The sequence below is a fragment of the Schistocerca nitens genome, chromosome 11, assembly GCF_023898315.1.
Source record: "Schistocerca nitens isolate TAMUIC-IGC-003100 chromosome 11, iqSchNite1.1, whole genome shotgun sequence".
NCBI classification, from domain to species: Eukaryota; Metazoa; Arthropoda; class Insecta; order Orthoptera; family Acrididae; genus Schistocerca; species Schistocerca nitens.
This window is the reverse complement of record NC_064624.1, coordinates 191,346,599-191,374,441: the sequence shown is the minus strand read 5'-3', so window position 1 is coordinate 191,374,441 and position 27,843 is coordinate 191,346,599. Positions and strand designations below refer to the sequence as shown.

At 43.6% G+C, this 27,843-nt stretch overlaps 1 protein-coding gene across 2 annotated transcripts; it reads right to left on the bottom strand.

The window, feature by feature from the left end:
- LOC126212944 (poly [ADP-ribose] polymerase tankyrase-2-like) lies at positions 1-27,843 on the bottom strand. Of its 2 annotated transcripts, XM_049940461.1 has the most exons (6): positions 27,720-27,843; positions 17,422-17,591; positions 17,247-17,294; positions 12,464-12,791; positions 7,571-7,684; positions 1-561 (listed from the first exon to the last, which is right to left on the bottom strand). In XM_049940461.1, the coding sequence occupies exons 2-6, from the start codon at positions 17,507-17,509 to the stop codon at positions 60-62; spliced, it is 1,080 nt and encodes a 359-aa protein (XP_049796418.1). In that variant the 5' UTR covers positions 17,510-17,591; positions 27,720-27,843; the 3' UTR covers positions 1-59. The 2 variants fall into 2 exon arrangements, with proteins under 2 accessions (XP_049796418.1, XP_049796419.1); XM_049940462.1 differs by lacking the exon at positions 7,571-7,684.

The window sequence follows — 27,843 nt, the reverse complement described above, 5'->3', positions numbered from 1 at the left end:
TTACTTTTTGGTATTCTTTATTTTAAAAACAATTCCTTTACTCCACATTTGGAGGACTGCTACCTTGGTGACAGCATCTGCACCACCTCCTGCCGATTCCGTTTCACAGCGATGTCCAGCGGCGTATGGTCACTGGCATCTGTAGCCTTCCTGTCAGCACCTGCCACCAGAAGTGCAAACGCCGCCTCTGCCCGGCCCCACGACGCCGCACAGTGCAGCGGTGTCTGGGAGTAGGCATCTGCGGCGTTAGGATCGACAGAGTACTTCGTGGAGTCCGTAAACAGCTGCACCACAGCTGCGTGGCCACTGCATGCAGCCAGGTGCAGAACAGTGCTCTCCTGCCTGGTCCTCGCTCCCACCTCGGCCCCAGCCTCCAACAGCAGCCTCGCCGCCTCCACATGCCCCCTGTCAGCTGTCCAGTGCAGGGCAGTCCAGCTCTCCCAGGTCTCATCCCTCGCTCCAACGTCGGCTCCCGCTGCCAGCAGGGCCCTCAGGTCCGCCGTTGACCCCACCATAGCTGCCTTTATCAGCAGCCTGTTCTTGTCTTGCTTAGAAAAGTTCCTGCACAAAACATCCAGACACATACACTGTAACATTTCATCAGAATTTCTAAAATCGTTGAGGGAAGTGGCAACAAAACGACTATTCGCGTTGGTGTGTAGAATGTATTATGAGTCTGGCGACATACAATCTGACTTTCGGAAAACATCATCCACAGTATTCCGAAGACGGCAAGAGCTGAGAAGTGCGAAAATTGTCGCACAATCAGCTTAACAGCTCATGCATCCAAGTTGCTGACAAGAATAATATACAGAAGAATGGAAAAGAAAACTGAGATTGCGATAGATGACTATCAGTTTGGCTTTAGGAAAGGTAAAGGCACGAGAGAGGCAATTGTGACGTTGCGATTAATAATGGAAGCAAGACTAAAGAAAAATCAAGATACGTTTGTAGGATTTGTAGACCTGGAAATACTGTTCGACAACGTAAAATGGTGCAAGATGTTCGAAATTCTGAGAAAAATAGGGGTAAGCTATAGGGAGAGAAGGGTCATGTACAGTATGTACAATAGCCAAGAGGTAATAATAAGAGTTTACGACCAAGAAAGATGTGCTCGAATTAAAAAGTGTGTAAGACAAGGATGTAGACTTTCGCCCCTACTGTTCAATCAGTACACCGAGAAAGCAATGATCGAAATAAAAGAAAGGTTCAGGATTGGAATTAAAATTCAAGGTGAAATGATATCAATGATACGATTCGCTAATGACATTGCTATACTGAGTGAAAGTGAAGAAGAATTGTATGATCTGATGAATGGAATAATCAGTCAAATGAGTACAGAGTATGGGTTGAGAGTAAATCGATGAAAGACGAAGATAATGAGAAGTAGTAGAAACAAGAACAGCGAGAAACTTAATATTAGGGTCGACGGTCACGAAGTAGGTGAAGTTAAGGAATTCTGCTACCTAGGCAGTAAAATAATGAGTGACAGACGGAGCAAGGAGGACATCAGAAACAGACTATCAGTGGCAAAAAGGGCATTCCTGGCCAAGAGAAGTCTACTAATATCAAATATCGGCCTTAATTTGAGGAAGAAATTTCTGAGAAGGTACGTCTGGAGTACAGCATTGTATGGTAGTGAAACATGGAGTGTGGGAAAGCTGGAACGGAAGAGAATAGAGGCATTTGAGATGTGGTGCTACAGACAAATGTCGAAAATTAGGTGGACTGATAAGGTAAGGAATGAGGAGGTTCTGTGCAGAATCAGAGAGGAAAGAAATATGTGGAAAACACTGATAAGGAAAAGAGACATGTGTTAGTAGTGGGGCTACAGGGGTATGAAGCCATTTTGTGGGTTGCCTACATCAGGAGTAGGTGTGCACTCTGTGGCAAACCTATTGTTCTCCTTTGATTGACATGTACTTAACCTATTGTTCTGTTAAGTGGTTTTCCATATCACCACACTTAACCTAATGTTCCCCTACCCCTCCCCCTCTCTGCTACAGGTACACTTTCAGGTGTGAGTTATTGGAATAGGCTTCCCCTCTCACTACTATCAGTTTGATTGACTACTTAATTAAACTGATCAAATAGTTAACGTCTCTGGTGGGACAGTGCCATGCCCCCCTGCCATGCCCCCTGGTGGGAAGTTCAAATTCCATCAGGACAATGCAACTTCTACTAACCTAAGAAAATGGCGGGAAAAATGGCACCTCCACTAACCTAAGTCATTCGACCGCCACCTCTTCCTAGGAATTGGCGGGAAAAAGACTCAGTTGATCGATCATTTGGAGGGTATTCGATTGTAGTGTATGGGATATTGTTTAAACAATTTAGACACTGTGTGGAATATTGTTTATTTAAACAATTTAGGGGATTCAAGGCATTGTATGCAATATATGGAAATTGGTGGAGAGGAAGGATCTCATAACAGGAAAATCAAGGGTATATTGTTTATTTATAAAAAGAAATCAGTTTGTGGAGGTTGGAATTCTCTTGCTCATCATTTTCTGCTGTCTGTAAACAGGTAGGTCTTGTAAGAACTAATGACATGGAGCTAAGATGATGCATAACCTTGTGTATGGCACTGTACTCTGCGTGTCTTAACCTAATGTTTGGGTCTTTGTCAGAACTTAACCTATTGTTCTGTTAAGTGGTTTTCCATGTCACCCCCATTTCCTTGAAATATTCTACGGCCATTGACACCAAATTAAGTAATTAGTCATGTCCTCCCACCATTTTCTGGTACACTTTTCGAATTTCACATGCTTTTGAATGCCACTTCTGCCGCATTCTTCTTTACCACACACCACCTTAAACTTTTGTACTGTATTTTACATAAAAATTATGCAAACTAACCTAGTGTTATGCACTTAACCTGCTGTTCCACTCCATGTCACCCACCCATGCACTCCCTCCCATTAACTACTGTACCACTAACACCACATTGATATAAAAAATTTATGCAAATTAATTAAATCGGTATTCTTCACATGTATGGGCTAGATTTTTTTAAAATTCGCAGCATCCTATTTGTTGGTGAAATCGATGGAAAATAGTTTAAATAAAAGGTTGCTAATAAGGAACACATCCCAGCACTCGATGCCCGACGTCGCCGCCGCCCCCACCACAGCCTCCGCCGCCGCTGCAAGCCAACACTGGACGCAAGCCAGCACGAGCCAACGCTCCCACGCCATTGCAGGTGAAAGTTGAGTCTATTTTCGTGCACACAGTTAGAATTCTTCGAGTGTTATACTGACGTCACAGAGCTCCAAGGCGTGCTCACCCAAGTCCCATATGCGATGACGCATCGCTGTGGTACGGTTCAGCACCGAGAGAGATGCTCCAATGCTTCCCAGAATAACACAGGATGCTTTGTCCCTCGCGATCCTAACAGAAACTGCGAGCTGTGTCTAGTGTGCACTAATACCCAGTGTGGCTAATGCTCCTCGGAGAAATGTTTGTGCTGCTGTCAATATACATCTCAGAAACGTTGAATGTTCACACCGCTAAAAGGCCTGTGCAATCATGTGAAAACACCATTAATCATAAGTGCATTCTTTCTGTTTGGAAAGAAGTCACTGTCTAAGCACACACGGGGGAATTCAGAACAATTACGCAAACAGAATTCGAAGCACTGTCATACAGAAGAGAAAAATGTACCAAATTTTCTGTATCCTACAGCTACAGGTCTGGAGGTGTCGTAATGACACAGTGGCGTATGAGTGACGGCATCCTCGCCAGAGATGGATGGTCTGCTTCAACTTGTCTTTGAACACTTGCTTTCTCAGAACTTTCCGTACATACCTTACCTCCATTCTTGTTCGAATCAGGTTGTAGACACTGCTATGTCCTGGCACAAAGCATGTCTTGTTAATTAATAGAGCATTATGATTGTGTTTTGTACAGATCACCATATTGCACCGACAATTAAGCCCTGCCAAGTGCCCCTACATATCGTCAAGTACGGAAAGAATTTTACTCAATTACACTGCTCTCATACTGAGGACAGAAGCTTGAATATTAGAGCATGAAACCTATCTCTAACCATGTCGATGTAATACACATACAAAATCGCCCCTTTCACATCGTTCGCACATATACCGCGAAGACGGACAGTACCGCATATACTCCTCACAGCGCTAGATATTTTTCCCCAGCCGACGATCACAAGTCATCCACCCCTAGCACACGACCAGTGCACCCTCAGCGAACTGAAGTCGCTCTCAGAACTGTTCTACAAGTTCGGACTCGCTTTCCCTCAGCACAAACACACCACTGTTTCTGGTCCAAACCTGCTTCCTTGCTTGCACGCTTTTCTATACCCATCTCCAGACTCGGGGTTTACAAGAACACATGTATTTTAGCATCGTTTGCCATAATATTATATCATTTTCATGGTACTTCTCGATATCAAGCACTTGACAGCATCATACTGATCGCTAGCGCAACATAATTCCCAAGATATAGACTGGAAATGATTTCTCTACAAACCCGAAACTTTAGCTAGGTGGTGAGTGCTGTAAACCAGTGACTATCTAGAAACTTGTCACATATGCGAAGACGTTTACTCGGCAACTCGGAAAAAAATAGACAAAACTGATATTTCCACTCTTGAATACCGATGTCAGTGATGTACATTCCAAATCATCCCTTTAGTTTACAAGGTCAACTAAAGTGTTTCTGATGTCTAGGGAACCAGCAAACATGTCTTCCACATGCTAGATGCACACACCACAATCGATTGCACCTTAACTAAAAATATATTGACTCTTCTCAAATTTTCACATGTTTACGAAAGCTATCCAACACATACTAAGTGTTAGTTCGCTATTCGACCGTCTAAAGGACAACAGTTAACTCTGCTATATTCCTACAATCCTACAGGCCTTTGCATTCAGACAGCTCCTACAGTTAATGGAAACGTGAATCCTTCCTGCCAGAAGTCACCGGCGCTGCACGCCAAGCAAGCATAGACAGAATGATCCTACGAAATCGTTCACATCTATGTTTCATCGCTATACTTACAATTATACCTTACCATTGCCGATTCAATTGAATGACATTTGACAATGAGCGAAGTATCAGAAATACACCCTGCTGACAGCTGTGACTCTGGAAATAAAAAGATCGGTACCCATTCTTATAACTTGGTATACTCTTCCCTTTGCTATCACAGTACTCCACATCAAATCCACACCTTCCTTATGACTGGACATAGTCCTTTCCTTTGCACATGTCGGAACACAAACACATACTTTATAATCCTGATGCTCAAGATGAACCTATCACGCATCACCTACTATTACTAAGTATAATACTTCTTCAATAACTGATTGCCTCCGATACGAAATAATACTGACAGAAAATCAACCATGGATGGACATGTCCCCAAGTTTTTCTTGTGAGTGATACCACTGTGTCTTAGAAAGAAAGGCGTCATCGCCTTACAAACCGCCAGATGTTAAGAAACATACTACAGTATATTACTGTCACAAGCAGTCTTGGTGCTACAGGTGCACACAAGTATCCATGTTAAAAGCTATACTTGCTTTACAAATTGAGGTACGACATTACCAATGAATCATATGGTTTTTCCAGACAAATATCAAGACGATGATCATAGGAGTGTATATTATCAGACCGGCAGTCTGGTTACACGTAACCCACGATGCAGCCTCGTCATAAAATGGCTCAATTCTGAAAGTGATTCGGCTAAAAACGTGGTATGAAACTGGTATTTGCGAATCCCTCATGCATTCTGTCTCGATCCCGTGTCAGAGGTTCGGTGATGTATCCACTGGGCTATAGGTGATGAGTGATTGAGAAGGATCACAAACAGTAGAAGATGGTGTGCTGATTGAGGTCGTAAGAAAATGTACACTAACTTTCAGATCTCTAATGCTACGCTATCCGCTAGAAATGCTGTCTGGGATTTGGAATCAAGTCTCCCCATTCAACCACATACCCGCATTCGATCATATGGAGAAGTCATTTAATGATTACAACCACTACTCAGTCATATTTTTGGCACTCCCGTCTCTCGAAACGAGTCACCTTTCTCGAACCTGTCTGCTACAGTAAAATTACAACCTGGTTTTAGTCAGTCTCTACACATCTTGCAACTGCTCCCATTTCTACAGCTTCGCGCATATGATCATCCCAATTTAAGTAAGAACTGAGCAGAAGTCGGAGAAAGCCGTATCCACCACCTTCTGCAACCCATGTAGAAGCCGAGCGACCTTAGTTAGTGCAACAGGACCGTGTTTTGACCATTCAGTGGAAATGCGTGCATTGTGGTACATCTCCAAACGAGATACAGATACTACACTATGAAGCAGAAGTCCGTGTTGACAGTGTGCAGTGAATGGTGTCCTCCGAAACACTTACGCATCCACCAGCGCTGCGCTCTTTTGGCGCAGATGCCAGCAATACCGTCTGTCCCATTTTACAGAGCCAGCAGTTCATGTTCTGTGAACTGTGGTGGGCGTTTAAGCCTTTAGTACACAGTGATAGTCACTGTCCTTCTGCTTCTTTCCATTATGCTCATGACAGTAGCGCATGAGCATTCGACGAGTTTCTCCATTTTTGGGATACTCGTTCACAGGCTCTGCATAATAACAATCTGCCCTTTGTCAAAGTCGTTGATCTCAATGGATTTCCCCATTTGTAGCCTGTATCTTTGCTAGGATGACCCTCTGTCCTTGTCTGCTCCACTCACATACTTTTGTTACCACTTCACATACCGACAACGCCACCATGTGGAATCCAACGTCGCGGTGGGCAGTAGTCACGATGTTTTGGCATATCAGTGTATTATCACCATGTCTACATACTCTTTCTCAACATAAATTCTGCTCTCTAAGCTGATTTTCTTACTACTTTTACCAACAAACCTTTGCTTCAATTCATTTTCCTAATTCATTTTATTTTCTGCTATGACTCTAATTTCCTCATCATCCTCCTCTGACTGTTTTCTTATGGTGTTTTTCGGCTTTAGATAACCTGTTGTGGTTTTCAGTCATCACTACTTATGTATGTGTGCAATAAACTCTTTTAATCACACACTCGAAACAAGCCATATCCTCACATCTGTGCTGAATATTCACTTCCTTTACATATGACTTCGATTTCTGCATACTCTTCCTTCACTATTTCTTTCTGGGAACCATGATGCACCTACACCCACAACTTTTCATTCACATAACGTCTAAGGTCCGCTGAATGGAAGTGAACAAGACTCTTCTTCCTCACCCATTTCCTTCAGGACTAACGTGTAAGATACATTACAATCATAGAAAGTAAACTGCAGTTGAGTGGTTCTGAACTGCAAATTGATCTCACTAAGAATCCAGAGAAAGATGCTGCATCTGTCTTATGGACAGAATCTCAAACTTCAACTATCACGCCATCATAACTCAAAAATGATTTTTCTCACAGTTGTAACCTCTGCTTTACCCAAAATTTCAAAAACAGGAAAACACGTTTATCTTTTCTTCGACACATGCTTATCACCTCAGTAAGTGGTACTATGAGTGTGGAAAACGTGCACATGTGTGACACAACTCACCGCATGTGAGAGATGGTGGCATCATCAAGTGGAGGAGTGTGGTGGTTAGCCGTAGGCAGTGCAGCCACATAAGGAGTCCGGCCACGGTCACTGCCCCCTGGAGTGGCTGCCGTGCTGCACAGAGAGAGACACTGTGTGGGCGAGTGTACTCACATGGGAGCCCAGGGTCTCGTACTACAGGCAGTGCTGGTGAGGGATTGTCCATGACGACAATAGAACACACCTTATTGCTAAGATCTGTTATTTACTTTACATATTGCTTCTTCTGAGTTCCGCATAGCAGCCGCTTATCATATCACACAATACACTGTTCCACATTAAACACAAATTATAGGTATATACAAATAAAAGTGGCCCAGAGAACAAAGTTACCAGGTGCAGAGAAACACAGCAGAGGAAAGGAAATACAGTACTAACCTGACTATAGCAGATGTTGGAAGTGACCACCATTAATCTCTTGGTACTTTTGGGCCCTGGTCAGCAAATTGCTGAAGGGGATAGAAGATGGACTGCTGGAATTGCTGCAGTCTCATCAAAAATACTCTGCTGCAGTTCTTGAAGTCTATGGCAGTTGTTTTGATACACCTTAGACTTGAGGGCTCCCCTCACAAAGTAAACGCACACTGACAAATCAGTCCACCAAGTAGGCCAGCTAGGGACACAAGCAGCCTGACCTTCGCTAACAACTCTGTCAGGTGTGAAGATTGTGTAAATGTACTCCAGCGTTTGGCCAGCTGTATGGGCAGTTGTTTCTGTTGGAAGTAACTGTAGATCTTTTCCTCTTCTGTTAATGCTGTCTCAAATGGTTTCAAAATGTTGGCAATGTAACAAGTGGAAATCAGTGTCTGATGAAAGAAGATGGGATCAGTAATGCAGTGTGCAGACACTACTGCCCAGAACTTGTGCTTCTCTCAGTTGTGATAGCCACTCAGGTGAAAAAAAAGCTTCATCAGAAATAAAGAACTGATACACGACCAAGCCATTTACTGTTATATCAGCGAACACCCATTCACCAAACTGGAGGCGTTGAGGTGCATCTCCTACTTTTAATGCATGAACAACAGACACTCAGTAGGGACATATCTGCAGATCCTGTATGATGCCATTTTCGGACTAAGCGTGGCATGGCACTCTTGGCTGGCAGTCTGACACGGTTCAACTTCTCAGCAAGCAACTGACCACGTAGTATCCATTACCCTGTTGTCATGTAGTATGTTCTATCGTGTCCACTCACCTGGGCCACTTTTATTTGATCCATCCTGTACAATCGTCAATAATTATGCTGGAGTGACATAAGTAGTAATGGAGAGGACTGTTTCAATGCATGACATCAAAAATCACATAAATTAGAATGGCAATATCCTTTTAATGTATTTAATGTGGTACTATCATTATGACTCAGTACTTAAAGTATCTGTAGCTCGTATGTTAGGGACAGGGCTGTAGAAGGTATAGACAGTAAGCATAGACAGTAGGCACGTGGACAACAGCTTTCCAACTGAGCAGGAGAAGAAATTCAGACAAAAATGCGGCTCAGAAAGTTGAGTTCGATTTTGTGACATATTACAACTTCCAGAAGATGGGCAGCAGCCTTTTCAGTAGTTGCAGGGGCAACAGTCTGGATGACTGACTAATCTGGCCTTGTAACATTAACCAAAATGGCCTTGCTGTGCTGGTACTGCGAACGGCTGAAACCAAGGGGAAACTACAGCCGTAATTTTTCCCGAGGGCATGCAGCTTTACTGTATGGTTAAATGATGATGCCGTCCTCTTGGGTAAAATATTCCAAAGGTAAAATAGTCCCCCATTCGGATCTTCAGAAGGGATCATTATCAGATGAAAGAAAACTGGCATTCTATGGATCGGAGTGTGGAATGTCAGATTCCTTAATCGGGTAGGTAGGTTAGAAAATTTAAAAAGGGAAACGGATACGTTAAAGTCAGATATAGTGGGAATTAGTGAAGTTTGGTGGCAGGAGCAACAAGACCTTTTGTCAGGTGAATACAAGGTTATAAATACTAAATCAAATACAGGTAATGCAGGAGTAGGTTTAATAATGAATAAAAAAGAAGGAATGTGGGTAACATACCATGAACATCATAGTGAATGCATTTTGTAGCCAAGATAGACATGAAGCCTACACCTACCACAGTAGTAAAAATTTATATGCCAACTAGCTCCGCAGATAATGAAGAGATTGAAGAAATAGATGATGAGATAAAAAAATTATACCGAAAGTGAAGACGAAAATTTAATAGTCATAGGTGACTGGAATTCGATAGTAGGAAAAGGAAGAGAAGGAAAAGTAGTAGGTGAATATGGAATGAGGGCAAGCAATGAAAGAGGAAGCTGCCTGGTAGAATTTTGCACAGAGCATAACTTACTCATAGCTGACACTTGGTTTAAGAAATATGAAGGGAGGTCGTATGTGTGGAAGAGGCCTGGACACACTGGAAGATTTCAGATGATTATATAATGGTAAGACAGAGATTCAGGAACATGGTTTTAAATTGTAAGACATTTCAAAGGGCAGCAACCTATAGTTTATGAACTGTCGATTAAAACTAAAGAAACTGCAGAAAGGTGGGAATTTAAGATGGGACCTGGATAAACTGAAAGAACCAGAGGCTGTAGAGAATTTCAGAGAGAGCATTATGGAACGATTGACAAGAATGGGGGAAGGAAATACAGTAGAAGAACAATGGGTAGCTTTGAGAGATGAAATAGTGAAAGCAGCAGAGGATAAAGTAGGTAAAAAGACGTGGGCTAGTAGAAATCCTTGAGTAACAGAAGAGATATTGAATTTAATTTATGAAACGAGAAAATATAAAAATGCAGTAAATGAAGGAGGCAAGAAGGAATATAAACGTCTCAAAAATGCAGGGCAAATGATCATCTTAATATTGATCTAAAAATAGAAAATGTGGATATTTATTTAAAAAATGTATCTGATAGTAGCTGGCCACTGTGGCCCAGCGGTTCTAGGCACTTCAGTCTGGGACCACACAGCTGCTATGGTCGCAGGTTCGAATCCTGCCTCCGGCATGGATGTGTGTGATGTCGTTAGGTTAGTTAGGTTTAAGTAGTTCTAAGTCTAGGGGACTGATGACCTCAGATGTTAAGTCCCATAGTGCTCAGAGCCATTTGAACCATTTTTTTAACTGATAGTAGGCTCTCAGTTATTAGGAACAGTGTCTTGATATACATAGTCTGGAACGTTAGCAAAGATACCTGTCTTCATGACGTTAACAGAGTAAACAAGTAAAATATATAACCATCAATGGCATCATCATAAATGCTAAACAGTCATGACCCATAATGTCAGGTTATCGCTGGCATTCTGTTCTTGATCCGGTAATTGAATACACAAATATTTGTGATCAGAGACCGCTGTAGTATATACAAAATTTAATAACATTTGATCGGTATTATCTACATGGTAACTATGTCACGCCTAGTCAGCCTATGTCCTAAGTTTTCCAGATGAAATCTTTTGGCGACCTGACGTCATCGCCATTTTCAATGCCCTTGAGTTTTCAGTTTTTTCCAGAGGAGAGCCACTGTGCAATACAAAGGGCAAGTATAGATATAAATTCTCAGAGATATCTGGCATGGCTTTTGTAGCTGCCCATCAACATGCATTTCACGGGACAGACACCACTAAGGAAACTAAGTGGCTAGGGGATACTGACGTGCTGGAGGTTGTAAACTCGTAGGCTCGTACATAGACAGACCTGGGAGAGTAGTTGAATATCTAGTGCAGGGCTTAACAACTGGCCGGTTTTGAGCGCGAGTACTCGCGTCTGCTCAGGCACGTGCTCGCGAGCAGGTGAAAGGTCACGGAGTAGGGAGGGGGGGAGGTAGGGGAAATGCGCGCGCGCGTTTGAATATGATCTCGCGTTCTTAGCAGATTTAACTAGCCATCTGAATGCTTTGAACATTTTACTACAAGGTAAAGATCTGCTAATTACTCATTTCATAGATCGAATACGAGCTTTTAAAATGAAATTGACACTTAGGGTGAGTCAGCTGGAAACAGGAAACCTAGCTCATTTGCCTAAATTATCATCCGTGCAAGATGTTCACAAGGACTGTGAACGTTATTCACATAGTTTAGTTGCCCTTAAGGAAGAATTTGATCAACGCTTTCAAGATCTGACAGCACTAGAGAGTGATTTTGATCTGTTCTCCTCTCCATATTCAGCGAATATTGAAGAGATTCGTCCTGAGCTGCAGCAAGAAATTATTGACCTGCAGTGTGACAGAGAATACAGAGACAACTTTCAGAAGAAAAACATTTTGGAATTCTACAGACACTTCCCTCAGGATAGATTTCCTCGTTTGCACAAACTGGCGGCTACAATAATATCAATGTTCGGCTCCACGTACGTTTGTGAACAACTGTTCTCTGCAATGAAATGTAACAAGACGCGCCTGAGAAACACATTGTCTGATCGAAATTTAAACTGCACGCTGCGCCTACAATGCACAAGAACAATTACTCCGAACATAGACGCAATTGTAAAGGGCAAAAAGTACAAGATAACCGAGCATCCCACACTTCAGTGACACCTTTTATTGTGTAACAGTTCACAAATTAATACGAATGTAGAGGCATACACTAAAGCTAATAAAATTATGTGGCACGTGTACATTCTCCTTTATTTGTTTCACTTGTCGCAGTAATAATTCGTGAGTGATATCCCTGCAGGTGGCCGGGGATTTACATGGACTGGCGGCAGCTGTTGTGTGCCCCACGTCACTCTACCCACTCTCCGCTCTGGTCCGGTAGTGGGGGTAGCGTGCTCGCACTGCTCCGTGCTCGCGCCGTGCTGCTCACTGCTTGCTCCGCGAGCACGTATGTTGTGAAGCCCTGATCTAGTGCATGCATACCTGGTTTCTGCGGGAGGCTCTGCAAGCAGGCGAGTCAGTTCTACAACAGAGTGCGGGTGGCTGACCGTAGCATCTGCCCAGCCCTGTGTCATCACCACCTGGTGGGTGTGGGCCTTGATGAATGCGACGGTGGCCTGCTTCAGGCTGGAGCAAGAGTGCCTCAGCGCGTGCACAGCTGCTGCTGCAGCGTTCTCCACCGACAGCTGTCCCACCACCTGCTGCTCACAGACATCCTTCAGGTCTGGCGAGCTGTGCTTTGCGGCCACTGGCATCTGGGGTGTGACGCTGGGCTGCTGGTGGGCTAGGTCTCGTTCTGTTGTAGGCAGCTCTGAAACAAGGCGTCAGTGAAGGATTACTTACCCTTTCCCAGCCTCAGGTAGATCTTTATTGAGCAACAGTCGGTAAATGTTGTCGATCATGAGATCCTTAGCACACCAGAAGATGCCAAAGGTGGCCAGCTGCAAATCTTTAACAGTACCGTTGATATACTTTCCGGAATGTGAGGTCGTGGTCCAAGAACTTTTCTGCTCCTTACGTTTCCTCCAGAACTGCGCTGGACTTCCTCAGAGGCGCTGCTCCGCTGAGTCTTGCCGACTGACTGGTCGGGTGTCTGAGAGCGACTTATATATTGTGAGAAAGGGGGGCGTGGTTCAGGTGACACGTGATGAGCAGTGATAATCCATAGCAAAGATAAGGTTGACTATCGATTACCACCTTGTCCAAGATAAATATTGTTAGCAATTTTGTAGAGCCACTGTCCATATATCGCTAAGTTTCATAGTCTCCTCTTTCCTATTGAAATTATCGTGATGTTTATAAATTTCGATAGCTTCTCTATATAGCCGTGGATAGTAATTTAACGTTGTAGATAAAACTTTGGTATCCGAAAACTTCACTTGGTGGTTGCCTGGTTGAAGAGCATGTTCCGCTACAGCTGACTTTTCTATTTTTCCAAGTCGACAAAGACTTTTATGCTCTTTCAGTCGCGTGTTTACGCTTCTTTTGGTAGTACCAATGTAAACTTTACCACAGGTACATGGAATTTTATACACACCACATGTCGACAGGGGAGGGCGTTTATCCTTCACAGATCGTAGTACTTGACTTATTTTCTTTGTTGGTTTAAAGATCGGTTTCATGTCATGTTTTCATAAAATCTTACCGATCCGATCTGTTACTTTTGTAATAAAAGGGAGAACTACTGTATTTTTCTGTCGTTGTGGTTCATTCTTATCTTTTGGGTTTCTGTTCCTTGGACGCAAAATTCTATTTATCTCTATCCTTGAGTAGCCCTTTTCTTTCAAAAGCCTGCTTCAGATGTTTCACTTCAGCATCCAAATGTTAAGGTGTACATATCCGTTCCGCTCGATCGACAAGACTCTTTATGACACCTCTTTTTTGTTGAGGATGATGATTAGAATTTTTATGTAAATATCTGTCCGTATGTGTTGCCTTCCGAAAAACTTTATATTCCAAGCTTCTATCGGACCGTCTCATAACTAAGACATCCAAGAAAGATATTCTGTTATCCTTTTCTATTTCCATGGTAAACTATATTTTTGGGTGAATTTTATTTAGATAATCAAAGAAATCGTCCAAGGCCTTTCTGCCATGGGACCAAACCACAAATGTGTCATCTACGTATAACAGTACCGTTTATAAGACGCGGCATTTGTTTCAGCACATTCCGTTTGCACAACTAGATCCAGAACTGATGCAGACTTCACTTTCTTCGTTTTTTTCTACTGTTACCTGCCCAGGAAGTGGTTCTAAATAGAGATCAAGCACAATATTAACAACTACAGTAAGACACGGAGATGATAAAACTCGTGGGTTAGCGACGTTCATACACTTTGTGTATACCTGGCTGAAAATAACTTACAAGTTGGTGGCACCCTCCATCGGTAATACTGGAATTCAGTATGGTGTTGGCCCCCCTTTAGCCTTGATAACAGCTTCCACTCTCACAGGCATACGTCCAATCAGGTACTGGAAGGTTCCTTGGGGAATGACAGCCCATTCTTCATCGAGAGCTGCACTGAGGAAAAGCATCCATGTCGGTCGGTGAGGCCTGGCACGGCGTTCCAAAACATCCCAAAGGTGTTCTGTAGGATTCAGGTCAGGATTCTGTGCATGCCAGTCCATTACAGCGATGTTATTGTCGTGTAACCATTCCGCCACAGGCCGCGCATTATGAATACGTGCTCGATCATGTTCGCCATCTGCCATCTGCAAATTGCTCTTCAACAGTGGGAACCAAGAAGGTGCTTAAAACATCAATGTAGGCCTGTGCAGTGATAGTGCCACACAAAATAACAAGGGGTGCACGCCTCCTTCATGAAAAACACGACCACACCATAACACCACCACCTCTGAATTTTACTGTTGGCACTGCACACGCTGGCAGATGACGTTCACCGGGCATGCGCCATACCCACACCCTGCCATCGGATCGTCACATTGTGTACCGTTATTCTTCACTCGCACTGTTCAGTCGTTTAATGTTTACGCTTCTTACACCAAGCGAGGTGTCGTGTGGCATTTCCTGGCGTGATGTGTGGCTTATGAGCAGCCGCTCGACCATCAAATCCAAGTTAACTCACCTCCCTCCTAACTGTCATAGTACTTGCAGTGGATCCTGATGCAGTTTGGAATTCCTGTGTGACGGCCTGGACAGATGTCTGCCTATTACACATTACGACCCTCTTCAACTGTCGGCAGTCTCTGTTAGTCAACAGACCAGGCAGCAGACGACCGACGCTTGTGTCTTTTCTGACCACGCGAAAGCGTCTACAGCGCCTCTCCAGGGGTCGTGACCATATCGGTTAGACCCTATGTGATTGGAAAACCGTGGTCTGGTCAGATGAGTCCCGATTTCAGTCGATAAGAGCTGATGGTTGCGATCGAGTTTGGCGCAGACCCCGTGAAGCCATGGATCCACATTGTCAACAAGGCACTGTGCAAACTGATGGTGGCCCTTTGATGGTCTGGGTTGTGTTTACCCAGAAGAGATTGGTTCCCCTGGATGTTCAGCTACTTGCAGGCTATTTGCAGCCATTCGTGGAGTTCATGTTCCAAAACAACGACCGACTTTTTATGGATGATAATGCGCCATGTGACTGGGGCACAAATGTTCGCTACCTCCTCCCACCAGCATGAGGCGTCCTTTAAGACTGTTTATGCCTCAGAGACGATAGGACATAGGCACCCCGCGGTGTCTCTGTGCAGTACGAATGGCCTGTCATCCTGTTTTCTGGCTCAAATGGCTCTGAGCACTATGGGACTCAACTGCCGTGGTCATAAGTCCTCTAGAACTTAGAACTACTTAAACCTAACTAACCTAAGGACAGCACACAACACCCAGCCATCACGAGGCAGAGAAAATCCCTGACCCCGCCGGGAATCGAACCCGGGAACCCGGGTGTGGGAAGCGAGAACGCTACCGCACGACCACGAGATGCGGGCTCCTGTTTTCTGCCCCTCGTGAAAGGTGGTAGGCCGGGCGTAACTGAAGTTCCTGATTCACTTCCAAAATATCACTCTCGGCTTAGAGACACTCATTCTTATGCTTCTCTACTTGAATATCGCTGTCTTCATGAAATCTCATCGTCCCAGTACCAGAGAATACGGAAGGACTCCTAGCGACACTGGGAAACGTCAGCGAACATTTTGTCTCTGAAGAAAGAAATTTCCCCCAGGCTTTAATCTATCGCCTGTAGTCGCTTGTTGCAAATGCCTTGGAATATACTGTGTGTGTTCTACTGTAATGCTGAGAGATATTTCAAACGTGTGTATGCCAGCACTGAGTTCATAAATTTAGCTGTTGTCTGTTCATGTATATACTCCACAAATAAATCTTTGAGAAAATGGCAGTGATACATTCTACAGTCAGGCTACGATTAACTCTGTAATGATGTGTGGAACAGGTATGCAACAGGTAAGTAAATGACACTCTAAGTAATATAGGGTACAGAACCAAAAGCAATGATGTTACGGATTCAGTGGCGGATACATGTGTGGGGCGCGCCCCTCCCCCCCCCCCTTCTCCCTCCCCCCCCCCCGCACCATTGTGGGGCAAGTTAGCCCACAAACAATTCGTTCGTTTCTTCCCTTAGTCGACTCAACTGAATCGAGTAGTTGTACTTTCCTGTGTAGCACTCGCGTCTGCATCATCGTATTTTATACGTTTCTGTCTGTCACATAGATAGCTAGCATATACCTACGAGAAAAGTCGCGGCCATTCTAGTGATCTCGATACATTATTCTATCTGGCAATTGTTGGGGAAAAATCGTAAACATTCTAATGTTTTCTTGTACAGAGAACTTTCAATGCGTAGCGTTATAGATACGGACTATTCGCCGAGTAGGAAGCTAGTTTACATTCAGAAGCAGAAGTATTAAGACTGAAGAATCAATAAGTAAAAAGTCCTGATTGTAGCAAGTGCAAGTGTGAAGATTAGTCGAGGGTGAGAGTGATCAGTTGATTGTGAAGTATTAATAACAGTAATTCACAGTAGTTTCTCAGTAAAAGTATTGCTACGAGACTCGTAACAATATGTTTACTAATAAATAAGTAAAGGTAGCTCAAGACATCTTTAGCGCCCCCTGCTTGAGGTTTTTCTGTATCCGCCACCGTACAGATTTCGTTCATGATAGTGCCACGACTGTCACTCAAAACAGTTATTAAATCACGAAATAAATCTACCACAATATGATTAGTTACCACCAAATGCATTACTTGAAACAAGAAATGTGTTTGGAAATTACGCGAAAAAATACATACCTGTGCTACTGGTTCTTAAATGATTGACTGTGACTTCCGAATCAAATCCTGAAAAAGAAATTCATATAAATTTCACTGCATAAATTTGGCACGTATTTCAGTACTTATTATAAATTTACTATTCACTATCATACCCAAAATCATAACAGGCAGCTGAAATAAGAAAAATCTTTACCTGTAATGACATCTGTATCATTGTAGTCAGAAGCTATGACAACTGCCACAAAAATGCACGTGAACCAACAAATGCTTCTGTAGAACATAATGCAAGGTCAAATGTGTTGGGCCAAGTAAAGAACTTTTGCTTCAAAATATCTTCAGAAAAGTTGCACGCTGATCAACAACCTGTAATTTTATCAATAAATGTAGTTAAAAATCTCATTTTCTTTCACCAAGGTCTACAGGAGATCAATTAGTGTAAATCTGTGCTTCAGTCTACTTTCGACTACATAATTCACAAGAATGGGATTTTCACTCTGCAGCGGAGTGTGCGCTGATATGAAACTTCCTGGCAGATTAAAACTGTGTGCCAGACCGAGACTCGAACTCGGGACCTTTGCCTTTCTCGGGCAAGTGCTCTACCAACTGAGCTACCCAAGCACGACTCAGGACCGGTCCTCACAGCTTCAATTCTGCCAGTACCTCGTCTCCTACCTTCCAAACTTCCCAGAAGCTCTTCTCCCGAGTTCTAGTCTCGGTCCGGCACACAGTTTTACTCTTTCAGGAAGTTTCACGTAATTTACAAGTTCAAATGGTTCAAATGGCTCTGAGCACTATGCGACTTTTCTGAGGTCATCAGTCGCCTAGAGCTTAGAACTAATTAAACCTAACTAACCTAAGGACATCACACACATCCATGCCCGAGGCAGGATTCGAACCTACGACCGTAGCGGTCGCCCGGTTCCACACTGTAGCGCCTAGAACCGCTCGGCCACACCGGCCGGCAATTTACAAGTCTGAGATCATTTCATTTAACGCAATATCTATACTGGCTGATTTCCAAAATCGTTTCATAAATTTTTAATTCCGTTTACGTCGTATTAATTGTGAGAAAGTGCTTTCCAAACTGTGTATGGTGTTTTGTCGCACCCAAATCATTTGTATTGATATCGGTATCAAGTTCGTTTTTTCGAATAAAACTGTATTATATAACATTAGGAGCTCATGGTGGTGGTGGTGGTTAGTGTTTAACGTCCCGTCGACAACGAGGTCATTAGAGACGGAGCGCAAGCTCGGGTTAGGGAAGGATTGGGAAGGAAATCGGCCGTGCCCTTTCAAAGGAACCATCCTGGCATTTGCCTGAAACGATTTAGGGAAATCACGGAAAACCTAAATCAGGATGGCCGGAGACGGGATTGAACCGTCGTCCCCCCGAATGCGAGTCCAGTGTGCTAACCAGTGCGCCACCTCGCTCGGTAGAGGAGCTCATGAAATGGAAATTTGTGGTAAGTTCTATGGGACCAAACTGCAGAGGTCATCGGTCCCTAAGCTTACACACTACTTAATCTAACTTAAACTAACTTACGCTAAGGACAACACACACACCCAAGGGAGGAGTCGAACCTCCGACGGGGGAAGCCGCTCGAACCGTGGCAAGACGCCCTGGACCGCTCGGCAACCTCCCGCGGCAGGAGCTGATGTTTCACGAAAAGTGAGACAGGGGTGAGTGTGTGTCTCGGCCATAGCAGCAGCATTAGCCAACTAAACGAGCCTCAGGCAGATAAGAGCAGGCTTGTTGGCACTTCCCAGATTGGCGGTGTGGGAAGCTATGACCTTAGCGGTATAAGGCGGCTACTTACGGCTGAGTCAAATGGTTCAAATGGCTCTGAGCACTATGGGACTTAGCATCTGAGGTCATCAGTCCCCTAGAACTCAGAACCACTTAAACCTAACTAACCTAAGGACATCACACACATCCATGTCCGAGACAGGACTCGAACCTGCAACCGTAGTGGTCGCGCGGTTCCAGACTGAAGCGCCTGGAAACGCTCGGCCACACCGGCCGGCTCCGGTGAGTCAAATACAGGTGTTGCTGTTTCGTAAAAAGATACAGTGAGAGCAAAGATACTACACAAATTGTGGCGATGAGTGGAGCTAATTGCTAAATAGTTCGTAATTTTATAATAATTTTGCAACTGTTACAAATGTTTGTAATTGTGAATACTGTGACAGGCAATTGAAAATTAATGAATGACAAACATATGAGGTATAAAATGCGAGTCAGATATGTCAAAAACGCGGCAGAAGTTGCATATCATTTATTTTTGATGTTCTAAAATTTGCAGCCAATCTTATAACATTATTTATTACTCTCATTTTGCCACAGGCACACGTAATACGAAGATAGCATTAGTTACCCACGTCCACCCCTAATTATTCCAGGTCATCAAGTGATAATTATAAGTATAATTATTAGCTTACTGGTTATGTAAATGACCAATTGTAAAAATGCAAAATAAAAAATTTATGGGGTACATACGCAAAATATAGAAGCACAAATAAACAGAGGGGGGACTGATACTCTTCTATCCTGGCCACATATACTTGTATAAGTATGCATAGCATACTTTTGAGTGTGCATCAAAGTTACTGTGAGCATGATTTACATTTTTTTTTATATCTTGTGTAACAATCTGTCGTTTGTAACTTGGGAGACCACAGAATGACAATAATGAATATAGGGTGTTCGGAAACTCCCGTTCCAATGTTCTACAGCTTGTAGAGGGGAGTGAGTAACATGTTGAGAAGGAACTCAGGTCCAGAAACGCACCGTTACTGTGCCACAAAACATGTTTCGTAGGTAGGTGTGCGACAGGGCAGCCATGTGCAAAGTGGCTGATGTCATTTGACATATGTCCTATCTCTCTGACCTAGTTCGAGCCACATTCACGAGTCTGAGAATATTACAGCAATATGGTTGAGTGACGTTTGCATAATATACCGGTGTGATCCTCCTGGATGGCGAAGCTCACGGTATGGGAGAAGATACTCGTCGCCTTTGTCAAGATCGTTCTCCAGAACGTCCGGACCCATCGCATACCATTTTCGCCACAATGACGCAACGGCTTTGAGAAAGAGTACCTCAACCGTCAGAAAGCGTGACTGTTGCGCTCGAAGGAGGCTCTGGACGCACTAACTGGAAGAGGCGGTACTGCATCACCTCGAGGCGAACGCATCAGCAAGTACACGAGCAACGTCTTTGGCTGTTAATGAGTAGAATTGTAAAACAAAGGGTCTCACCTAATCAATCACTTGTAAAAGTGGTCGTGTTACTAACATGTTTTCAAATGCTTGTAGAGGGAGAGCATTTCACCTGACAATCCTTAGAGCTTTGTAACGGGAATTTCCGAGCACATTGTGTAAGATTGTTTTAATGTAATGTGTAGTTCTGACAAGGGAACCTCCCCATCACACCCCCCTCAGATTTAGTTGTATGTTGGCACAGTGGATAGGTCTTGAAAAACTGAACACAGATCAATCGAAAAAACAAGAAGAAGTTGTGTGGAACTATGAAAAAAATAAGCAAAATATACATACTGAGTAGTCCACGTGCGGCATAACCAACATCAAAGAGTGTCTGAAATCGAGAACGTCGTGGTCTTGCGGTTAGCGTGGGCACCTGCGGAACCAGAGGTCCTTGGTTCAAGACTACCCTTGAGCGAATATTTTAATTATTTATTTTCAGACAATTATCAAAGACCAGGCACTCACACATAATCAACTTCGCTCTCCAAAATTCCAGGACATGTTCAGATTTGCTTTGACATATGCAGGATTTGACGGTCTACGCACGGAAAAATTTGAAAACGTTAAAAACATATGTTTTGACAGAGCACAGGGAAAAGTGTGCGACTGTGAAACGGTTGCATTCATTTGTTGCAGTTTATGTGACAAATTCTTGTGTTTTCATCAGTTTTTTGGGAGTGATTATCACATCCACAAGAAAACCTAAATCGGGCAAGGTAGAAGAATCTTTTTACCCATTCGCCAAGTGTACAAGTTCGGTGGGTCGACAACATATTCCGGTCATGCCGTCACCAGTGTCGTATAGAACATATTAGACGTGTTTTCCTGTGGAGGAATCGGTTGACCTATGACCCTGCGATCAAATGTTTTCGGTTCCCATTGGAGAGGCACGTCCTTTCGTCTACTAATCGCACGGTTTTGCGGTGCGGTCGCAAAACACAGACACTAAACTTATTACAGTGAACAAAGACGTCAATGAACGAACGGACAGATCATAACTTTGTTAAAATAAAGAAAGAAAAATTTTTCATGCAAGGAAAGACTTGAACCAAGGACATCTCGTTCCACAGCTGCTCACGCTAACCACCGCACCACGGCGCGCCCCAACCCAGACTCTCCTTGATGTTGCCTATCTTGCGCATGGACTACTCAGTTTGTATATTTTGCTTATTTTTTTCACAGTTCCACACAACTTCTCCCTGTTTTCTCGATTGATCTGTGTTCAGTTTTTCAAGGCCTATCCACTGAGTCAATTTATAACTAAATCTGAGGGGGGTGCGATGGGGAGGTTCCCTTGTTAGATATTCTTTATGGAGAGGCAGGATCTGAAATTGACCATTCTGACAAAGAGGATTCGTACTCTCCAGACGAAAGTACAAGTGATGATGCACGTATGTATATGTCTCAATTGTTCATAAAGTGAAGAGTTCATTACCGCATTTTGAAATTGTGAGTAATGTTCATTACTTCACTTGCATTTAGTACCTTTTAGTACCAATCTTAGCATTATATTTTTTTCTGTGCAGACAGTGGTACAGACCATCAGCCACCATCTGCGGTAGCTGGACGTGTGTGGCTCACTGAGCACAAAGAGCAAGATTGGCCGGAACCAGACGATCAGCCAGCACTGCCGGATTTCCAGGATGTAGTCGGCGTAGCATAGCATTTTTCAGATGCCACTGAGGAGCTACGATATTTTAGTTATTTCTTTGATGACGACCTTATTCCGCTCATCAAAAGTGAAACGAATCTGTACGCTGGTAACGTTATTACGGCAATGAAACGCAAAGGTAGCTTGAAAATAAACTCTGTTTGGAATAAGTGGTCTGCAGTAAAATTGCAAGAGATTTACTGGTCTCTCAGTATTATTTTGCATACGTGCGTCGTAAAATTGCCGAAAATCAGTGATTATTGGTCAACAGACCTGTTTCCGCAGGCAGGATTTGCGAGTAAATTGTTGAGTCGCGATCGATTTTGCGCTACATTGTCGATGTTACACTTGAATGACAATGCTACGATCATTAGCAGAGGCGAAGAAAAGCACGACCCACTTCACAAGCCGGCCGATGTGGCCGAGCGGTTCTAGGCGCTTCAGTCTGGAACCGCGCGACCGCTACGGTCGCAGGTTCGAATCCTGCCTCAGGCATGGATGTGTGTGTTGTCCTTAGGTTAGTTAGGTTTAAGTAGTTCTCAGTTCTAGGGGACTGATGACCTCAGATGTTAAGTCCCATAGTGCTCAGAGCCATTTGAACCATTTTTGAACCACTTCACAAAGTGAGGCCTTTGTTTGATTTCTTTGTGAATAAAAGCAAAATTACTTTTCGTCCAGGCATGAATCTGACAATAGATGAGGCAATGTGTCCCTTTCGTGGTAGAACAAGCTTCAGAGTACACATGAAAAACAAACCCAATAAATATGGAATAAAATTGTATGCTCTCTGCGATTCATCAACTGGTTATATGCTAAACTGTGATGTATATACGGGTTCTGCAGGCAATGTTGACAGTAGTATCCAGGGCCTTGTAAAAAGGTTGTGTTCACAGTACTTTGGCAAAGGACACAGCATTTATATGGATAGGTACTACACCAGTCCATCTCCTTTGGACATGTTGTGGGAAAATAAAGCTCTTGGTGTGGGAACTGTAATGAAAAACAGGAAAGGTTTGCGATGAATATTCAGAACACTAAAACTAAAAAAAAGATAGTTTTTCAAAGGAAACACCATCTCTTGGAAGTGAAGTGGGAGTCAAAACGAGATTTTTTTTTCCACAAAGCATAAGTCTACCAGCAGTAGTATTCAAGTGAGGGCCAAAGGTGGAATAACAGAAATTGTAAAGCCAGACGTAATTATTGATTACAATAAGAATAAAGCTGGGGTTGACACAGCAGATCAGCTCTCCAGCTGTTATCCGTTTGCCCGAAAAACTGTTTTTCCACTTGTTTATCGTGTCAACTGTCAACAGTTTGATTTTATATAAGGAGAACACTAGGAAGAATGTACCCCTAGTAGGCTGTAATCACAGAGTGGGGAAGAAATTGGCTGAGAATGGCGAAAATATTTTTCAGCAACAAGCCGCTTCATCCTCACAAATTGAGAGGACATTTGCAAGGCACTTTCCAGAGCAGGTCCCACCCTCTGCAAACAAGGTGAGTACTACTAGGTACTGCAAAGTATGTTCAGACAGGGGGAAGAAAGAGACGGGTAAGCGCATCACACAAAGGCTAACTACATCTGAACTATTAAAATACTCTAGTTTCCAGGTACCTGCAGTTAGACAGTCCAGTGATATTTTGTTTTAAATTTAGATACAGTAATAATGGCACTACTCAAGAAAGAGATCATGTAAAAAGTTTTTTATCCACGATATTTTTGTGTCTTCTCTTTTTAATTATAACACGCCTTCTTATTTTATATTGTAATATAAACTCACATTCATGTAAAGCTCTTACTTTTTCCTTTTAAATGATGCAAGAACCATATTCCTATCATTTTTCTGTTCTTTGCAGTCTAATTTCAAACATCCATTAAATGTGCCAGTTCACAGCCAAGTGCCGGGTGTAAAGAGGGCAGTGTTGAAAGTGTTAGTAAAACATTGATAAAACGAGAGAACTTGAAGTTCTGTTAAATAGGGAATGCGACTTACGTGCTTCGCTACTTTAAGGAAGGCTTCCAGCGTGCCTCTAAAGTTTATATGGTCGTTCGCATGCAACAAGCTTACGTCAATCGTGACATTCGTTTAGACTCCGTATCAAAAACAACCAGTAACAATAATAAATATTGCTAGTAGACTCAAGTCACAATTTAGGACTCACGAAGTGTAGGAAGAATCAGTGCGCAAAGAAGTGCGATATGGTAGTAGAAAGCTATGAAGAGGCAAGCTTCAATTTCTCTGAGACTATACGTATTGCGATAACGAATAGCCCAGTAGGCCGTTCAGTTGAAGAGGAATGGACATTTATAAAAAAGGGTAATCACAGAAGCTGGATAGAACACGGTAGATAGAAGCCAACTGCGAAGAAACCGTGGGTAACAAAAGAAAGAGTTTAGTTGATCGATGAAAGAAGGAAATACAAAAACGTTCAGGGAAATTCAGGAATACGGAAATACAAGTCACTTAGGAATGAAATAGACAGAAAGTGCAGGAAGGTAAGGCGAAACGGCTTCATGAAAAATGTGAAGATATCGGAAGAAAAGGATTGTCGGAAGGACTGACTCAGAACATCATATAGTCAAAACAAACCTCGGTGAAATTAATATCAACGATGGTAACATTAACAGAGTAATGGAAATTCCACTGTTAACTGGAGACGTGAGAGCGTTTAGCCGGAAAGGTTATGTTGAACGCCTCTATGAGGCCGAAGGCTTGTCTGATAACGTGACAGAAGAAGAAACAAGAATAGACATAGAAGGGATAGCGCACCCAGTATCAGAATGAGAACTCAAAAGAAATTTGGAAGACTTAAGATCGAATAAGTGAGAAGCGATACATACGACTCCATCAGGATTTCAAAAGACACTGGGGAAAGTGGCAACAAAACTACTATTCACGTCGATGTTTATAATATCTGAATCTGACGGTATACTATCTGACTTCCGGAAAAACATCTCCCACAGAGCCGGCCGGGGTGGCCGAGCGGTTCTAGGCGCTACAGTCTGGAACCGAGCAACCGCTACGGTCGCAGGTTCGAATCCTGCCTCGGGCACGGGTGTGTGTGATGTTCTTAGATTAGTTAGGTTTAAGTAGTTCTACGTTCTAGGGGACTGATGACCTCAGAAGTTAAGTGCCATAGTGCTCAGAGCCATTTGAACCATTTTCTCCCACACACTTCCGACAAGTGCAAGAATTAACAGGTCATGCATCAAAGTTGCTGACAAGAACAATGTACAGGAGGTTGGAAAAAATGATTGAGGATGTGTTAGGCGAAAATTAGTTAGGCTTTAGGAAAAGTAAAGCACCAGAGAGGCAGTTCTGACGTTGCAGCTGATAACGCAAGGAGGACTAAAGAAAAATCGACACGTTCATAGGGTCTGTGGACATGGAGAAAGTGTTCAACAGTGTCAAATGGTGCAAGATGTTCGAAATTCTGGGGAAGATAGGGGTAAGGTATAGGGAGAGACGGGTAATATACAATACGTAGAAGAGCCAAGAGGGAACAATAAGAGTGAAAGACCAAGCACGTAGTGCTCGGAATAAAAACGGTATGAGATAGGAATATGGCCTTTCGCCCCTAATGTTCAATGTGTACATCGAAGAAGGAGCGACCGAGGGACTGAAAATTCAGTGTGAAAGGATATCAATAACAAGAATCTCTGATGACGTTGCTGTCCTCAGTGAAAGAGGATTGAAGGATGCACTGAACGGAATGATGTCATGAGTACAGAATGAGGAGTCAGAGTAAGCCGAGTAGCCGGCCGGAGTGGCCGAGCGGTTCTGGGCGCTGCAGTCTGGAACCGCGTGACCGCTACGGTCGCAGGTTTGAATCCTGCCTCGGGCATGGATGTGTGTGATGTTCTTAGGTTAGTTAGGTTTAACTAGTTCTACGTTCTAGGGGACTGATGACCTCAGAAGTTAAGTCCCATAGTGCTCAGAGCCATTTGAACCAATTTTTAAGTAGAGTAAACACTAAAAAATGTTCAAATGTGTGTGAATTGCGAAGGGACAAGACTGCTAAGGTCGTCGGTCCCTAGTCTTACACACTACTTAAACCAGCTCAGACTGACTGACGCTAAGGACAACACACACACCCATGCCCGAGGCAGGACTCGAACCTCAGACGGAAGCAGCTGCACGAAACGTGGCAAGGCGCCCATTCACCGCGCGGCAGAGTAGACACTAAGGTAATGAAGTGTAGCAGAAATGAGAACAATGAGAAACTTAACAATAACCCATGACAGACTGAGCAAGGAGGACATAAAAAGAAGATTAGCACTGGTAACAAGAGCACTCCTGACCAAGAGAAGTGTACTAGTATCAAACATGGGCGTTAATCTGCGAAGAAACTTCTGAGAATATACGTTTGGAGCACAGTACTGTATGGTAGTGAAACATGGACAGTGGGAGAAAACTGGGAAAGAAGAGAATCGAAGCGTTTGAGACATACGGATATTTGGGATATATGGAAAACACCGGTCAGCCGGAGTGGCCGAGCGGTTCTAGGCGCTACAGTCTGGAACCGAGCAATCGCTATGGTTGCAGGTTCGAATCCTGCCTCGGGCATGGATGTGTGTGATGTCCTTCGGTTAGTTAGGTTTAAGTAGTTCTAAGTCTAGAGGACTGATGAACTCAGAAGTTCCATAGTGCTCAGAGTCATTTGAACCATTTTGGGAAACACCGAGAAGAAGAAGGTGCAGGACGGTTGGACATTTGTTAAGACATCACGGAGTAACCTCAATGACGGAAATTGGAAAACATTTAGCAAATAATTGAGGATGTAGGTTACAAGTGCTACTCTGAGATGAAGAGTTTGGCTCAAGAGAGGAACTCATGGCGCATCGTGGCAAACCAGTCAGAAGACTTAGGGAAAAAAGAGACTGCGCTATTATTTGACTTACGATGTAAGAAAAAGTGATCTTGTTCAAATGGCTATAAGCACTATGGGACTTGACATCTGAGGTCAAATGGTTCAAATGGCTCTGAGCACTATGGGACTCAACTGCTGAGGTCATCAGTCCCCTAGAACTTAGAACTAGTTAAACCTAACTAACCTAAGGACATCACAAACATCCATGCCCGAGGCAGGATTTGAACCAGCGACCGTAGCGGTCTTGCGGTTCCAGACTGCAGCGCCTTTAACTGCACGGCCACTTCGGCCGGCCATCTGAGGTCATCAGTCCCCTAGACTTAGAGCTACTTGAACCTAACTGACCTAAGGACATCACACACATCCATGCCCGACGCAGGATTCGAACCTGCGGCCATAGCAGCAGCGCGGTTCCGGACTGAAGTGCCTAGAACCGCTCGGCCACAGCGGCCGGCAACAGTCATCTGCTAACTGCAGAGCTCACGTGAAGTGGTACAGGAATGCATCGGAAAAACTGTTGCGCTACAGGTCCTGGAAAGAAGTTGAGAAAAAGTGGCGGTTCGTACTTTAGTTTTTCCCCGAGTTTCATGGGCAAAGCTTTTATGAGTCAGTAACTGTGTAAACAACCGACTGTCAAGTTGAGGCAAGCGATTTGCCTGCAACACAGCACGCTGATGAAAGAAGTTCCGCACGCAGAGACTTACCAAAGACGTCGCGCTCCGGTGCACACCGTACCAGCCTGTGCTGCGGCGGGTCGCGAATTCTGCCATTTATCCTTTTATCCTTATCCTGGTCGCAGCTGGCTGTTACCTCCCACTCAGTCTCCCC

Bases quoted from the DNA above. Each gene is read 5' to 3' on its own strand.
- LOC126212944 (XM_049940461.1), bottom strand. From the start codon at position 17,509: ATGTTCTACAGAAGCATTTGTTGGTTCACGTGCATTTTTGTGGCAGTT. The intron at 17,295-17,421 runs GTAAAGATTTTT...TTTCTTTTTCAG, and splicing joins TGATACAGATGTCATTACAG to GATTTGATTCGGAAGTCACA. The intron at 562-7,570 runs GTGAGTTGTGTC...TGTTTTGTGCAG, and splicing joins GCCACCATCTCTCACATGCG to GAACTTTTCTAAGCAAGACA.